At 30.3% G+C, this 18,353-nt stretch overlaps 1 protein-coding gene across 3 annotated transcripts in view; it reads left to right on the top strand.

Annotated features, from left to right (window-relative positions):
- The window catches only part of LOC142322112 (putative oxidoreductase YjmC), a 74,882-nt gene that overhangs the window by 10,813 nt on the left and 45,716 nt on the right, over positions 1 to 18,353 (top strand). For all 3 annotated transcript variants that reach the window (XR_012755779.1, XM_075360809.1, XM_075360808.1), the window contains exon 3: positions 7,571 to 7,759. Coding sequence is in view for 2 of the 3 variants with exons in the window: in XM_075360809.1 (XP_075216924.1) it covers positions 7,571 to 7,759 (189 nt within the window). In the remaining variant the exon portion in view is untranslated. The remainder of the gene's footprint in view (positions 1 to 7,570; positions 7,760 to 18,353) is intronic.

Raw genomic sequence — 18,353 nt, 5'->3', positions numbered from 1 at the left:
TTCTATTATGATTTTTAAATTGGGTGTTGGCAATTACTAAATTATACTTCGTGCAAAACTCTATAAGTCGGTCCCCTCTTTCATTCCTTTTGCCCAGCCCGTATTCACCCACTATATTTCCTTCCTTGCCTTCTCCAATGCTTGCATTCCAATCTCTAACTATTATTAAATTTTCATCTCCTTTTACGTGTTTAATTGCTTCATCAATCTCTTCGTATACACACTCTACCTCATCATCATCATGGGCGCTTGTAGGCATATAGACGTTAACAATCGTTGTCGGTTTAGGTTTTGATTTTATCCTTATTACAATGATTCAATACAATGATAAAAAATGACTAAGCTACTAATAAATTATTATAATTTGTAGGTGTAGGCCTATTATTTAATGATGATATTTATTATTATAAACATCATCAATACTAATACCCATTACCACAAGTGCATATAAATATATAACTCAAATGAAATATTTTGATAACCTGTATTTGTATAAAGTGGTCATTCATTTTATGATTCACTTGATGGAGGGAGTGTAATAATAATCTATCAGTACAAGTATAAACTATTCGTTTTTTTTAATGTATACAATTAGAAATATTTATAAGTATTTAAATATTTTTAAAGAAATTATTGTCTGAAATTAAACAAAGTGATTATAAATTTTAATCATGGAATCAGTTTTTGCTATTTATCAAAATAGTTAAACACACTGTATTACAGAATACCTAATAGCCTAATACCAGAATAGCCTAATGAATGAGTCTAATGTTACCAGAGAAGAGTAATATAATGCCCTACACATTACTGTCTGCCTCATGCAAGAAAATGTTTATTTTCATTGTATGCACTGTAAGTGTGCTTTGTATAAAAAAAACCTGATTCAGTGAGACTAAGGAAAATTTTCTCTCTTATCCTTCGGAGAGAATTAATTAAATAGCAATATTCAAATAGTATAGTACAATTTAAATAGAAAAAAGCAATTCATTTTTTTTGAAGTGCATTTCTTACGTTATTATTATAATACAGGGGAAAAAACGTTCTCATGAACATTAATTTTGAAATACTTATCTTATTTGTAAAACTATATTTATATTTTTTTAAATATAAATGTATTAAAGAAGGGATGGATGTATTATGAAATTTTCTACCAAAATTTAAATTAATCATTCTCTCAAAAAAAAATGTCATACATAATTATTTTGAAATTTTTTCAGACACCCTTACACAACAATACATGTATGGAATTTTTGTTTTTGGCCAGTTAATTTTAAAATCATTAATCACTATTACTTTAAACAATATATGCTATGCTATATTTTATAAAATTTATGTTACAGCCCTAATCCTAATGCTGGATTATGGCTTTACAACTATTATAATATATCATAATTACTAAAAATTACTAAATATCATAATTACTGAAAAATAATTATTAAACTAATAATGTTTAATTATTATGTTTTGTTTTAATTATTTTTCTATTCATCACATAAAATAAATTACAGAAAGTCTTCTCTTTTCCAGGTATATGATATTTGATGTAATTGTACTGTAAAAAATCTGAAAACAGCACTCTGTATAGGAATTACTATAATAGTGTATAAGTTTAAGTAAATTGCTCTGTTTACAATCCAATTTTCATAACAGATTGATACCATCTGAACAACTTTTTTGTTTTGTTTGCCCCGACAGGGAGTTTTATTCTTTAGCACTTTGGAGGTTGATATCCTCTCGGCCCTAGTCTCTACAACTTTTTTTCCTACTACACACAGAGCTGCAGAACACTTTACACTATACACATACACTACACCATGAACACTACACAAATTACAAAATATACCCTTATACAACATTATACATTATTCCTTCTTACACATGCACTTGGTGGTGTTGCAACACCTTATGAAATGTAACCATAACCCAAGGTGGAAACTATCATGCCAGTGGGTGGATAACTCTACATACTGAATCTCAAACAATATCCTCTGGGTACCAAGGTGAACCCACTTATATGAAGCCCTAGCTCCAGTACATGAGCGCTCTGATGGAGTGGTCTGTTATATCGCCAGTATTCATGGGAACCATATGTCTGTCCCATTAAATATTTCTTCAGTGGTCTTGAAAAAACCAACAAATCAGGAGCTTAAAAAGACTTCTTCGACATCAGCTGAAGATGTGTCCGGTGATAATGAAACGAGGGATAAAATAAAGAGAACTAAACAATCAATAATAGGCTTATTGAAATGGATTATAAGGAAGAAGGTAAATCGTTTACAAAGGTTTCACCTTTCTTAACACACAAGTTCATTGTTGCAGAATGTGGCTCTGTGAAATCAATTAAAAAACTTAGGAGTGGCACCCTGCTAATTGAGGTAACTGATGATGTACAGAGTCTCGGAAGCTACTAGCCCTTCGGTACATAGGGAAGAATGAAATGATGGAACCACATAATACCTTAAATTCGATTGAGGGGATTATCTTCTGCTGTGACTTGGCTAGTATTGAACCATCAGAGGAACTGTTCTCACAGTCAGTCACTTCTGTTCAGAGGATAATGAGGAAGGAGAGTGGTGTTGATATACCAACTTCATCACTTATTATAACCTTTTTTATTCTGATGGTCCCTGAGCAAATAAAAATAGCCTACCTCTCTGTCCATGTGTGTCCATAAATACTAAACCCCAGATGCTGCTTCCAATGTCAGGGTTTTGATCACACCAAAATTGGTTGCACTAAGGAACAAGTTTGTTCACAATGCAGCTGTACAGGATATGATTATAGTGAAAGTACTGAAGCTGAAAAGTGTCTAAATTGTAAGGGTTTACATTCAACAAGGTCTCTAGAATGTTTCATTTATAAGGAAGAACAGGCAGTAATAAGGATTATTACTGAATAGAAAGTGTCATTTACTATGGCTTGTAAGGAATACAGAAAATCCTCAACATGAGGAATTGAGTATAACCCGGTGTTAGTTTTGCCCAGGCTCTTTCCAACAATGTACAAAAGGACGAGTGTACATCATGTAAAGAACTGACCAAGTTGTTCCAAGCTTTGTCAGAACAAGTAAAGTGTCTCACAGGTGCAATTATAGCATTGAGCTCTGGCAAGAAGGTAACTTCTGCTAGAAAGCGTGATGATAGTTTATCTATCATCACTGAATGTTGGTTGTTACACCATTACAAAAAGTTCATGATGCACCAATTATGCAGCAAAAACCAAGATTCTTATGAAGGGCTCTATTAAAACATAATCACCTGGTACGGCATTTTCATCTTCCCAGGCTTTCAAGTCCCCTCCACCATCTCGAAGTTTCTTTGAGGATATGGTGGCAGATGAAGTGCCTGAAGAAGTGAAGCACTTCTTAAGATAAAATCAAAGAAGAAAAACCGGTCAGTATTTAATAAATAATTTGGATACAGAGTTTTTATATATAACAAGAAAAAATTATTTTGTATGGTTACAAATATTTTTGGTGGAATGTCTCCATTCTGACTATGAGGATAGTGAAATCTTTCTAAAGAAAGAAAATCCTGTAATACTGTAATACTGTGACTGCAGGAGACTCACCTCTATCCACAGGATGATGTGTCCTTTCACCAATACATTTGCAAAAGATGCAACTATCAAACTGAGGACAGAGGACGAGAAGGTTTTCAAAAAGGAAATAGTATTGGCTACACAATACCACTGGATACAAACATCCCTGCAATTTCAGTAAAGATATTGGCCCCATTCAAAATGAATATCTGCAACTTACATCTTTCTCCAAATTTCAACATCAGTAAGAATGTCTGTCCAGTTTGTTTTCCCAGATTCATCTACCATGCCTGATAATTGGTGATTTCAACACCTATCACCATTTTTGGAGCTTATCATCATGTTCTTCCCGAGGAAATACAGTTGATTAAATGAGGCAAAAAATATCTACTTGATCTCTGCTTATTGAATGATCATCTTCATTAGATACATCTTCATGCATGTCATTGTGTTTAGCATCCCTACTTCTACATCTTAACTGGCATGTAACCAAAATCTTTCTTGGAAGCAATCACAGACTGGTAGTTATCTCGGTTGGTAATAGTGATTTGGCTCAGAGTCAGCTACGCAGATGGGTGGTTGGGAAAGCAGATATACATCCCTCATGTTACGGTAAGCACAGAACATTTCTGTGAAATTATGCAAACCCCTGTAACAATCCCTTAATGACCTCCTGCATTCTTGGTTTTCCAGATGTTATGGGGATATATTCACTTGCACTATCAAGTATCAGGTAGGTAAACATGGAAAAATTTGACCAAGATTTTACTTCAGCTCTTTTAAATGTTTACCCACGTTAGTTGTTGTTCAAACCACATTCCTAAAAATCTAACCTGTGTGCATGGTTTAATTGGTTAACTATGTAAAGACAGTTGGGGGGTTAGTATATCCCCTCAAGCGTTTCCGGTCTCCTTTCACCAATCATGTTGTTTTGAATGATCTTCTCTGTTTTCTGAAGAAGGTGGTTCATGATGAGTGACAAAGTGAATGGTATTCTACCATCAACAATAAACTTGGTCCAATTTAAAACACTATGACACCATGGAGCTCCTCATGCAGAAATAACCGTCAAGAGGAGTTTATTATTTTCCGTTTGCGAGTAGGGCACACCAGGCTCATTCATGGATATCTACTGACACAAACAAATGCACCCATGTGTGCTTGCTGTGACTGCCAATTAACAGTGCACCACATCCTTGTGGATTGTATCTCTTATGCAGCATTGCATCGCAAATTTAAACTAGGTGCTAACATGCAAACTATGCTAGAGGATAATGAAATGTTTTACGATTTCTTAGGATCGTCCATTCATATACAGATATTTGAGTTTTCTGTTGTATGTTTCAGATGTTTATGTCATTTACCATAGAGCAGATGGCAATTTTATTATTTTAATTGAAACTAACAATTTTATATATTTTTATGGTTTTATTTCACTTTTAGGATGTGTTACAGGTATTACCATTTTAAGATGTTTATGTTGCAGAGTTTTAGTTTTTAATAAACTCTTAATTGTCAATTTTTAATATTTATTTATTTACAACATAAATATCATATCTGGGTGCTGTTGACACTTCATTGTGTGCCCAGGAAAAAAATGTTTTGTTGGTGAAATACTATTGTCAAAATAAAACATTGAGGTGTAGGGTGGGTCTATGAATTCAGTTAGAAGTATCATATGTTAGGAGAGCTTGTCCAAATTCATTCTTTTTAGTATCCATCCACTTTATCCATTTTTTCTTCATGTTTAACATCTCATAACTCCATATACTAGTTAATCTTGTTCTAGACTTACAAAAAAATGTTGTGAAGAATAATGCAATTTTATAAATATATAGTAGCTAGTGTTAGTATAGTAGTAGTGTGTTTTTTTGCAGCCTAATACAGGAGAAAACTTATGCTGAGCTAAATCATTAAAAAATTTTACATGAATGGGAGAATTCATTTACCCATTACTCAAAGGGCTGCATAAACAATCCCAGTTATCACACAAGACACCAGATTATATTTAGAATTTCAGACCTACTAGAAATCTTAAAGTGATGAGGAAAACAAATTAAAACGAGTGTGATGTCAATTTACGTTCTAGAATTCAATCATTACTTTCTCTATCAATTAATTCTTTCTTGACACTGCTTTCTTAAAAACATATCTACCACATTAGCTCTTTTTTACTTTTATTATAAAGATTTACAATCTACAAACTTAAAAGTAGCATAATTTCTAATTTTTTTTTTCTTTTTGTCTGCCTATTTTTTTTTTACTTTTGTTTAATGTTTTAACTTTTATTTATTATTTAATTTACACCTTTGAGTAAACATTTAGATAATATTTGCTTGTTTATAAACTGAAGTAAAAAATCTTTTTCTACTTAGTATAGAAAAATGTGGGATGGATTTTAATCTTGAAGTAGAGATATTTTGTACTCTTGACAGTATAAATGAAATTCTTAGTTTTAATAATCATAAGGGAACTAACTCAGACATTCTGTTAGATATAGCTTTACAATTTACAATTCAATTAAATTTATGGGTTATACCATAGCATTACAGTCTACTAATAAAAAAATGAATCTGAACTTAGATTGAAATAATTTCTTGCTAAACCACTGTAAAGAGCCTTTGTTGTACAGGCTCTTGGGGCTTTTACAACTTCAGCAAAAAATGTTCGTAGAAGATACGTTTTATATACCTTATAATATAGACCTCCTATTTTTATCCTCATTAAGTTTCAGATTATTTTGTCCATTATTTTAAGCATTTCAAAGGAAGTGCTATCTCCATATTCTGTTGTATTATCAAGATTTTTTTTACGCTAATAAACAGTTTTATAATAGAAATTCAAAAATATAACAATTTATAAATGACTAGATGTTAAAAATAAAGAGTTGAAAAACGTGAAGTTAATTGAAAATTAAAAAAAATTTTATCAAAACTTTCCTTCAATAGTCTGATCTGTTGTAAGAGTGCGATTTTCCCTTGTGAAGGTACAGTCACCTCCCAAATATAATAATAATAATAAGGTACAGTCATAACCCAAATATTGGTTGCTATATTAATACTGATATGCAGCCATTGCCAAAATTTTGATCGAAACAGTCTGAAACTTAATGAGAGTCAAGATAGCAGTGTATATTTTAACATACGTAAACTACACAGTTAACAAAAGTTATTTGTCAAAATTCTAGAGGCTGGAAATAGTGAATACAAAAAAATTACAAATTTATGTTTCTCACTTACCTCTAGAATGTAAATGTCATGTTTATTCCTGTTTGAAGAAAAATCTTTATAAAGTATTGTAAAAAGAAACAAGCTTTGGTTTGGTATATAATGCAGTTTTCTTTACAATTGCTTATTGAGAAACTGTTGCAATATAACTTTAGATGCATTATTTCATTTGCTAGACTGTATTAATATTGTCATTATAGCCATTAAATAAGATCATATATATATATATTAAAAACCTTTTCTTAGAATTTGAAAAAAAGTTGAAAATATTTGCATAGAAAAACTATTAAGTATTATAAATACAACATTATTAATACAATGAATTAATATCCTAAACTGATTTGTACCTCATTACTTAATTCTAATTTTTCAGTTTTATTTGTAGTGTGTGCTATGCTCACAAAGTTATAATGAATTATAATTGGAAAGAAATGATCAGTATTTAATATGTGAATAAGGTTATTTTTTAGTTCTCCACTTAGTTTTTATGTGGATATAAACTATGTAGTGCATTATTCTTAGCCATTTATCTGCCTTGTTTCCAATGAGTTTGCTGTACCTTGCCATTTACTTAAGATAATGATTATTAAAAGTTAGATGATTTTTTGTAAAAAAAAATATGTTCTGTTTAACATTAATAGTTTAACATGATTTTTTATACCACTAATTATCATGGACAAAACATTGTCAAATAGTTCTATTGTATCTTATTTAAATAATTATACTTTATCACTAGCTAATCCATTTTATATAATTATTCATTAAATAATTTGCGGATAAATTTACTTTTTTAATGTTTTCAGAAATGTATGTAAATGATATTAAAAGAGGTTTCTGTATTAGTAATGCAGTTCCATATATAATAAAAGAAACAGTATCAACAGCCTGGGTAGATGGCTGTGAAGGACTTGGACCTATAGTTGGTCATTACTGTATGGAAGTTGCGATTAAGAAAGCAAAAGCAACAGGAATTGCTTGTGTGACTGTTAAAGGTAAAATTATTTATTTATTTTATCTCAAAAATTATCCTACGCAAAGTGGGATACTGTAAAAATTATTAGTTATTTTATCATTTCTTCAAAGTAAACTTGTTGAAACCATAGTTAGTCTTAATGTTTATTCTTAATAGTTTTAATGGAAGTTTGAAAATATATTTATACATTTAGACATATTAAATGTTTGAAAAAAAGAAGAAACTTATCTTTGCAAAAATTATTCCTTCAATAAATAGGAAGGTACGTATACAGTCATCTTTGAACTACAATGAAGCTGTGATGTAATTAATCCCTTTAGATTTATCCATTATAATTTATTTATTTGTTATACTTATTTTTATAAGAGAAAAAATTAATATTTTTATAAATGAAAGTTTTGGTTATGATTCTCATCTTATTATTATAAGTGCATTATTAGATTTTAAGAAATTGAATAAAATAAAATTATTTCTTTTATTGTATATATATATATGTAGATATTATATTTATTCTGTATATTTTTGGTCTATGGCTAAAATTTAGCTAATTTTGGTATTTTTTACTGGTCAGCAATTTAAAAATTGGTCAGTTCAGCCAAAAAATTTACTTTTTAAATCATTTTCAAGAAGTCTTGAAGTACAATTGTCTATATATCTCCGTGCCTCACTTGCAATTGTACACTTTTAGATATCAGAACTGGTAGCCTATTTTCATCATGAAAGGTGCAACTTATGAATTATAAAGAAATTTAAAGTCTTTGAAATCACTAAGTTGCTTGTAAAAACATGAAAATTTGTTTCCTTTTTCTTTCAATAATTCCATGAACACAGTATGCTTCCATATGGGTGTATCCTTTGAGAAGAAATCTTTTATTTATTAACTTAATTTGGGGATACTTATATAAAATCCAAAAGAAGCACATCACATTGGAGATGTTCTTGTTTTGTTCAAAACAATTATCTGCCCATATGGTTATCTCTTCTATTTATGAACCTGGGATGATATGTTCAGACCATTTTAAAATATCTGAAGCTATTTTTCATTGCCACCTTGCACACCTTTGGATTCAGCCCAAATCATGCAATGTGCTGTTTCATCAGATGAATCATGAACTTAAAGTCCACAATTTCCGTTTATAAAAATTTATTTCATTTGTTAGAGATGGGCAGGCAAGAAGATCTGCAGTGATAACTTTATGTTTTGAATTGTCTTTAGAAAGTTTAATATTAATATTACTTTTTGTGTGCTTTCCTTTCATATCTGGCTTCACTAACCCACCTTTTTGTATGTTTTTAAAAATACTAACAGCAATAGTGTTTGAAATTGAAAGTGTATTAAGAAAAATTACCTTACATACACTTAAAAATTATAAATTTTAAAAGAATATAACAAAGAATCTTTCTTTGACTTACCTAACATCTTTCTTTCTTGAATGAGCAGTAGGCATGGATTCAATGCAAGAACTTATCAACGGTCATGTTAGATAATTAGATTTATTTTTATCCCAAGGTAAATTAAAAATTTCTAATCTGTCATTTTCAGGTATTTTTTCACTGCATCTCATCCTACAAGACCGTGCAGGTTTAATTTTTCTGGCAACTACATGCTACCTTTCTTACTGTCATATTCTTGACCCACAGCATAGCTACATTTATGCTTTGTGTATAACCATTCCTCATGGTTTCTTACCTTTTTCCTACCTTGCTGTTTTATGAGTATTTATTTTTAACATATTCTATTTTGATTTACTGTCATTATGAATATTGTTGAAAATGTCTACAGAATTATACAAATCTTGTTTTGGTTCAGTTGCTGATAGGAACTGTTCATCTGCTGAAGGTATATAATCTTTGTCAGCATTAGAATGATCATAGTCTTCATCATCATCACTAGTTAAAAAAAAAAAAATAATTTTCTAATAACTGTAAATCCAGCTGATGCGGCTGTGAGATATCAGCCTGGTTACTGCTATTACTTAAATTATTATTGGCTGAATCACTGGTTGAGAAAGGCTTTGTTTGATTTTTTATTTGATGAAAATCAATGGATATTTCCTCAATATCTATAAAAGATACAAATTTGTTAGAAAACTTACTCGAAAAAAACAAAATTTTGTCTTAAGCACTTGCTTTTTTTTAAATTAAAAATTATTTACAGTATGATTCTGACAATATCCATTTATTCAAAACTTATATTAAGTTATATTACAAATACTACTAACAATAAAATTTTTTAAAGTTTAATAGTAAGCATTTCATATCCACAGAAAACCATTAAATCACAGAATCCATTAAATACATTAAATGGACTGTTATGTAGATACGAGTAGCCCCAGCTGATAAATAACAACACATCATCAACTATACTAAAATTATGGCCTAATCCAGAATATATCAATGCAAAAATTTCAGGATAGCTAATACTTATTCTGCTAGACAGTAATGGAAAATTTATATAGTGCCCAACCAAAATTGCAAGCATTAGTGTTCTCATTAATATTGTACTGTTGTTTCTAATTCATTTTCCCATACTAAGAGATTTAATTTAACAAATTAAAAGTCTGAACAACATTAAAAAGCACCCATCTGTTTATATTGTAATCACATTAAACATCTATTTTTATATTTTACAAAAATATTAGGTTTTAACTAGTGATATGATGTCAAAAGATAGAGCCAAACATCTTCCTCAGAACAGAGATCGTGGTCCCTCTCATTACAAAACCATCATAATTTAAAAATCATGTAAGCGAAAAATGTTTTAAAATAATTCATGGTTAAGTTTAAACCATGTTTTCCTTAATCACAAAGAAATTGATAACCCAAAAATTATAATTTTTACTTGCCTTTATTTTGCTTTTCATTTCCAATTATTTACCTTTAAAAACAATGGCACACGGTGTCAATTTAAACTAACCTATTTAATTTATTGTGGCTGTATATGGAGATAGTGTCCCACATCTCTAAATAGAGCATGAAAAGCTGATGAACGTGGTATCTAAATCTGATTTTTTTTTTGAACATGATACCATATGCCTCCCAGGTACAGATATAGAATAAAAAAAGAGTTTACTACAAAATATGTTTTATAATTTGTAAGAATACATGAACATTTAATACATTTAACTTTGGCTGATAATCATGATTTTTTAAGAATGATTTAAGAATTTTATCAGTTGTCAGTCTGTTACATAATAATTTTAAAATAAAATTAATTAAAAAAGATTATTTTTAACATTGTTCATGCACTCTAGTAATATTGAGTCCAAGTGTATAATTTGCCACTTGTATGTGGAATAATATTACACATTATATTTAATAATATAGACTGAATAAATAATTGTCAGAATTATGTTTTGAAGATCTAAATGCACTTTGAAAATAAATATATGAAAGTGAAGTTTATGAAACTTTAAATACTTACAGATGCAGTAGTAGGATATTGCAGTAAACATATTTACATTGAGTACAAAATAAATGAAAAGAATATTAATTATGTATTGAGAAGTAATGGTTGTAAATCCTAATAAAAGAAGTAAAAAATACTAACACATTTCTCTCACCACATAGCATATAATAAAATAGACAGTTGTTTTTGTCAGCATCATTTTATTTAATAACAAAATTAAATTTTCGAGAAAAATACAATATGAGTATTATACTTGCATGTTTTCAATACAATAAAACTGAAGTGAAAAAGTAATTATTCAATACATCTAATATATAGATACAAAAGTTTGTGGCAGTGCTGTTAGTTTGCAACAGCATCATGCGAGCACAACTGACCGATTGCTTTCAAATTTTCAGGATGCATTCATTTATCCCAGGGAGGGTTTTATGCTTTAGATTCTAGCTGCCTTGAGGTGAAGTTATGAATTTTTCCTCCTGGACGACAACCTGATATCAATTTTGATTTCGTTTTTCAATGTAAAAATAATAGACTATGCGTTTTATAACATATACGATTTTCAGCTCTCTACCTTGACCCCTTCCTGAGATGTATTTTTTTCTAGAGCAGTGATTCTCAACTTTTTTAGCTCCATAACCACCAAAAAGTAAAAAATATAAAATTAATATTTCGCGAACCCCCCCTAATCCAAACCCTGAAACCTAGTTAAAATTATTTAGCTGTGTTGATAGTGACGAGTGTGAACTTGCATCTATGAAGTGTACAAACTTGAGCAATTCACAGGTTCCAAATTGATGTGTATGTGCTCCTTGCAATTTGATCTGCTTACATAATATTTGCTGTGCGACGGTCAAGTTCAAACATGCATATATGTTTAAACATGTCATGCTCTCGGCAGTATAAAAAAGGCGTAAGGGATTGCAGAACATAGTTTACTTTCGAATGCAAAGCATGTGTCTGGTGTCTTTATTTAATTTTTAAAAGCATAGTTTCATTAAAAATAATAATAATTGAGTTTTCAGTTTTTTAGTATGTAGTCAAACAATGTAACTATATTTGTTTTTCAGTTAGATTTTTATGCAAAATGGATAAATTTTTGAAAAAACAAAGTGAGTCATCTACATCCAGTTAATCAATTGGTAAAAAGACAATATTGTATTATGACATTATTTAAATAATGGTTCTCAATGAATTTTTACAGAATAACAAGAATATGTTACTGCTGGCTTATTTAGCTGATGTATTTTTGCATTTAAATGACTTGAATGTGAATTTAGAAGGACATGATAAAATCATTTTATTAATGAAAAACAAAGTTCATGCTTTCATTAAGAAGCTGGATATCTGGATTATTTGTCTTTAAAGGAAAATTTTTTATATATTTCCATTCACTTCCGATTATATTGAGAAAAATTTTGACAAAGAAGACACTTTTATTCACTTATGTTTGGATAGCATGAAGATGCATTTGTATGAGCAAAAAATTCAGTTGGAGTATTTTCTCGAACTTAAAAATGATTTCTAAGAGAGATGGGTACTGATCCATTTAGAAAATGTTGTTGCAGTTATTAAGTTACCATTGAGATTCACAACCAGCTCATTGAAATGTCTGTCAATAAAACGTTACAACTACAATTCACATCTGAAGATTTAGGTATGTTTTGGCTTACTCATCAAACTGAATAGGGAAATTTAGTCACAGAACCCCCAGGTTAAGAAATTTTGTTCTAGAGTAATGGAAAGGGGAACCAAAAGACATATGTTCATCTATAGCAGGAGCTTCTGTGTCAAGAATAAGGAAAATGTTAGAGGAAAGGGAGCTTTACAGGCTCAATTTGTTATTTATTAGTGTTATCCACACAACTATGAAAACAAAAAACAAAATAAAATTAAAACTAAAAAGTATTCCTGTTTTATTTTTTTATGATATAGGAATGCTTAACAATTTTGTGAATGTCTCTACAACAATATGTTATTGTCATTTTACTCCAGAAAACTGCCAGCACCATTAAAAGAAGATGGTACAAATTATGTGCACGTCTTCCTTCTATATTTAAAATAGTCAATAAGGAACCCCACCATTTATAAAGTACAGTTTGGTATTTGTTTTTTAAATTTAAAAAGAAACCAGTTGAAATCCATCCCAACATTTGAAGTGAATTTGTAGTCTAAATGTCATGAGAATGTTCTTAAAGCTGTGTGCACTTGTTTATTATTAATGATTTAATTCATGTGTAGAACTCAAAACTGTATCAGAACTTCATGGTTTACAATTTTCTCCCTTGTCTTGTCTTTTCCTAAAATTTCAAGAGCTTTTAAAATAGTGATAGACATTTGAACTTCTGCTCATATTAGGTGTTGAAAATTCTTTCTGAGAAACCTAACACCAAGCAAGATAGAAGTGCTTTTATGTTTCTGAATATTAAATTTTAGCCTAATTATTTTTTCATGTGGAATTTTTGACAAGCAGATTTCAACTTAATTTTTTCTTTGTTTATTCCATTACTTGAACAGACAGATATATTGAAAAACTCTTCTATGAACTCTTTTAATAACAAAACATTTACCGTTAGTATGTCAACACTATAACTAATGATGGTTTTACAGTCATATGAGGAGACAGAATGTGATAAGACTTTTCATGGGCTAGAAAACAGTAGACAAAAAAAAAAATTGAAAGTATTTTAAAGCATTATGTCATAATAAAAATAATAAGGTAATATTAACAAAATGTTGTTGAGATAGAAGAACGATTGCTAACATTTACAGGAACCAAACAGCAACAGTAATTGAAGAACATAAGAAAGAAGCCGTAATAAGGAAGAGAGTCTGACAAGGATGCTCCCTATCCCTGTTACTTTTTTAATCTTTGCATAGAACTGCAGTTAATGATTTTAAAAAAACAATTTAGATCCAGAGTACCAGTACAAGGTGAAAAGATAAAGATGCTTCAATTTGTTGATGATATAGTAATTCTAGCTGAGAGTAAAAAAGATTTAGAAGAAACAATGAATGGCATGGATGAAGTCCTATGCAACAACTACCGTGAAAATAAACAAGAACAAAATGAAAGTAATGAAATGTAGTAGAAATAATCCAGATGGACCACTGAATGTAAAAATAGGAAGAGAAAAGATTATGAGGTAGAAGAATTTTGTTATTTGGGGTGTAGAATTACTAAAGATGGACAAAGCAGGAGGGATATAAAATGCCAAATAGCGCAGAAGAAATGAGCCTTCAGTCAGAAATATAATTTGTTTACATCAAAAATTAATTTAAACATCAAGAAAAGATTTTTTAAATTATATGTTTGGAGCGTTGCTTTATATGAAGTGAAACTTGGACGATCAGAGTACTTGAGAAGAAAAGATTAGAAGCTTTTGAAATGTGGTGCTATAGGAGAATGTTAAAAATCAGACGGGTGGATAAAGTGATAAATGAAGAGGTGTTGCAGGAAATCAATGAAGAAAGAAGCATTTGGAAAAATATAGTTAAAAGAAGAGACAGACTTATAGGCCACATATTAAGGCATCCTGGAATGCTTTAATATTGGTGGGACTGGTAGAAGGAAAAGATTTTCAGGTAGGCAACTTTGGAATATGTAAAACAAATTGTTAGGGATGTAAAATGTAGGGGGTATACCGAAATGAAACGACTAGCACTAGATAAGAATTCTTGGAGAGCTGCATCAAACCAGTCAAATGACTGAAGACAAAAAAAATGTTATTAACCAAATGTTAATGTTTTACTGTGTTATTATTTTGGAAATGTGTTGATATAAGTGCTGTACGTTAATGGTTTTCATTATGCATCTAAATTATATAAAGTTAAAATCTTAATTCAGGTACAGTAATATTTTATTACTCAACTTAAAAGTAATAATTTATTAAACTTTCAATTCTCATACTCTGAGATCATAATGCAATTTTTTTTAAATCCACTATAACTGCTGTGCATGTACAAATAATTTTAGTAATTAAAGCCCCATCAAGGAACATATCTTATAATTTAAGGAAGTAACATTTTTTCTTATAGAGCCAATTAATTATTTCTTTCTAAGGAAGACATAACCTTTGTGGTTCAATTTCATCTTCATTATAATAAATTAGTAATATAACTACATGTAAGACTGATAAGACTAGTTTAAAGAAATTATGTTGCAGACAAGTTTCAGCAATCTGTAAGTTTCTCTCTAATAAAATTCTACTAAACTTCATTTCTTTATTTGTTTATATGTCCACGATGGTAGTGAGAAACCACTTCCTCATACATCCATCAAATCCATCCCATCACTTTCTACCAAAAAACTTTACTATTGTCATTATTTTTCTATTCAAATTATCTAATGTCTAAACTGATTGTTTTAAGAAGTTATTATACTTTCAAGGGCAAGTAAAAACAAGACTTGGTTACCAATGATTTGGGATTTCAGTTAACTGAAATAATATTCTTGTTATACCAAACTATGACAATATCTAAACTGTTTCTCTTTCAAAAAGTATTCTACTTCTGAAGGAAAATAAAAAATTTAATGACACCCAAGAGATCTTTTTGGCTTCTCTTATTCTCGAACTGGAGGCAAGTAAAAATTTCAATCATTGCTTATTAGGCACCTTAAAACTATGTCATGAGACATGTTCGCATACATATTTTGTTTTGTTTCTCCCAAGCAACATGTGTGCTTGGGAGATAGATACTGTACTACCTACCTGCCTTCTAAACATTTCACACGATAAAGTATGATTAGTGCTAGGAATAGAAATCTAAGAAATACACTGATTATAATTCATATTGTTTTCTTGAATTGTGGCAAACTTGGCAAACTATATGTGGTAGAACCATGATTTTCATAATATTCTTAGAATTGCATTTAATATGCATACATAATATAGATATGTCTCAGCCAAATTACATTAAGTTGTAGTTGCAGATTTTTACTTCATTAATTACCAAATAGATATAGAGTTTGGCTACTTTGATTGGTTTTCAGTTGATTAAATTTGTTATTTCATCTAATGATTCATATTTAATGAATAAAATGTAGAAAAGATTTTGGTATTTACTCAAATGAAACATCTTCTGAGATATAATAGTATGTTCCGATTTTTATTCTTAGACTGTAGGGAAATGTTTTTCCAACAAAAGAACTTGCAGTATATTTGACTTTTTCAACCTGAACCGGTTTTAACACATAAATGAAGTAATCAACTCACACAATTTTGTTAGATAAGTTTTCAAATTTTTTTTTTTGTCTTCAGTCATTTGACTGGTTTGATGCAGCTCTCCAAGATTCCCTATCTAGTGCTAGTCGTTTCATTTCAGTATACCCTCTACATCCTACATCCCTAACAATTTGTTTTACATACTCCAAACGTGGCCTGCCTACACAATTTTTCCCTTCTACCTGTCCTTCCAATATTAAAGCGACTATTCCAGGATGCCTTAGTTTGTGGCCTATAAGTCTGTCTCTTCTTTTAACTATATTTTTCCAAATGCTTCTTTCTTCATCTATTTGCCGCAATACCTCTTCATTTGTCACTTTATCCACCCATCTGATTTTTAACATTCTCCTATAGCACCACATTTCAAAAGCTTCTAATCTTTTCTTCTGAGATACTCCGATTGTCCAAGTTTCACTTCCATATAAAGCGACACTCCAAACATACACTTTCAAAAATCTTTTCCTGACATTTAAATTAATTTTTGATGTAAACAACTTATATTTCTTACTGAAGGCTCGTTTAGCTTGTGCTATTCGGCATTTTATATCGCTCCTGCTTCGCCCATCTTTAGTAATTCTACTTCCCAAATAATAAAATTCTTCTACCTCCATAATCTTTTCTCCTCCTATTTTCACATTCAGTGGTCCATCTTTGTTATTTCTACTACATTTCATTACTTTTGTTTTATTCTTGTTTATTTTCATGCGATAGTTCTTGCGTAGGACTTCATCTATGCCGTTCATTGTTTCTTCTAAATCCTTTTTATTCTCGGCTAGAATTACTATATCATCAGCAAATCGTAGCATCTTTTCTTTTCACCTTGTACTGTTACTCCGAATCTAAATTGTTCTTTAACATCATTAACTGCTAGTTCCATGTAAAGATTAAAAAGTAACGGAGATAGGGAACATCCTTGTCGGACTCCCTTTCTTATTAGGGCTTCTTTCTTATGTTCTTCAATTGTTATTGTTGCTGTTTGGTTCCTGTACATGTTAGCAATTGTTCTTCTATCTCTGTATTTGAACCCTAATTTTTTTAAAATGCTGAACATTTTATTCCAGTCTACGTTATCGAAAGCCTTTTCTAGGTCTATAAACGCCAAGTATGTTGGTTTGTTTTTCTTTAATCTTCCTTCTACTATTAATCTGAGGCCTAAAATTGCTTCCCTTGTCCCTATACTTTTCCTGAAACCAAATTGGTCTTCTCCTAACACTTCTTCCACTCTCCTCTCAATTCTTCTGTATAAAATTCTAGTTAAGATTTTTGATGCATGACTAGTTAAACTAATTGTTCTGTATTCTTCACATTTATCTGCCCCTGCTTTCTTTGGTATCATAACTATAACACTTTTTTTGAAGTCTGATGGAAATTCCCCATTTTCATAAATATTACACACCAGTTTGTATAATCTATCAATCGCTTCCTCACCTGCACTGCGCAGTAATTCTACAGGTATTCCGTCTATTCCAGGAGCCTTTCTGCCATTTAAATCTTTTAATGCTCTCTTAAATTCAGATCTCAGTATTGTTTCCCCCATTTCATCCTCCTCAACTTCCTCTTCTTCCTCTATAACACCATTTTCTAATTCATTTCCTCCGTATAACTCTTCAATATATTCCACCCATCTATCGACTTTACCTTTCGTATTATATATTGGTGTACCATCTTTGTTTAACACATTATTAGATTTTAATTTATGTACCCCAAAATTTTCCTTAACTTTTCTGTATGCTCCATCTATTTTACCAATGTTCATTTCTCTTTCCACGTCTGAACACTTTTCTTTAATCCACTCTTCTTTCGCCAGTTTGCACTTCCTGTTTATAGCATTTCTTAATTTCCGATAGTTCCTTTTACTTTCTTCATCACTAGCATTCTTATATTTTCTACGTTCATCCATCAGCTGCAATATATCGTCTGAAACCCAAGGTTTTCTACCGGTTCTCTTTATTCCGCCTAAGTTTGCTTCTGCTGATTTAAGA

The sequence above is a fragment of the Lycorma delicatula genome, chromosome 3 (genome assembly GCF_047948215.1).
Source record: "Lycorma delicatula isolate Av1 chromosome 3, ASM4794821v1, whole genome shotgun sequence".
Classification (NCBI taxonomy): domain Eukaryota; kingdom Metazoa; phylum Arthropoda; class Insecta; order Hemiptera; family Fulgoridae; genus Lycorma; species Lycorma delicatula.
Note: the sequence above shows the minus strand (reverse complement) of the source record. Positions and strands in the feature narration are given on the sequence as shown.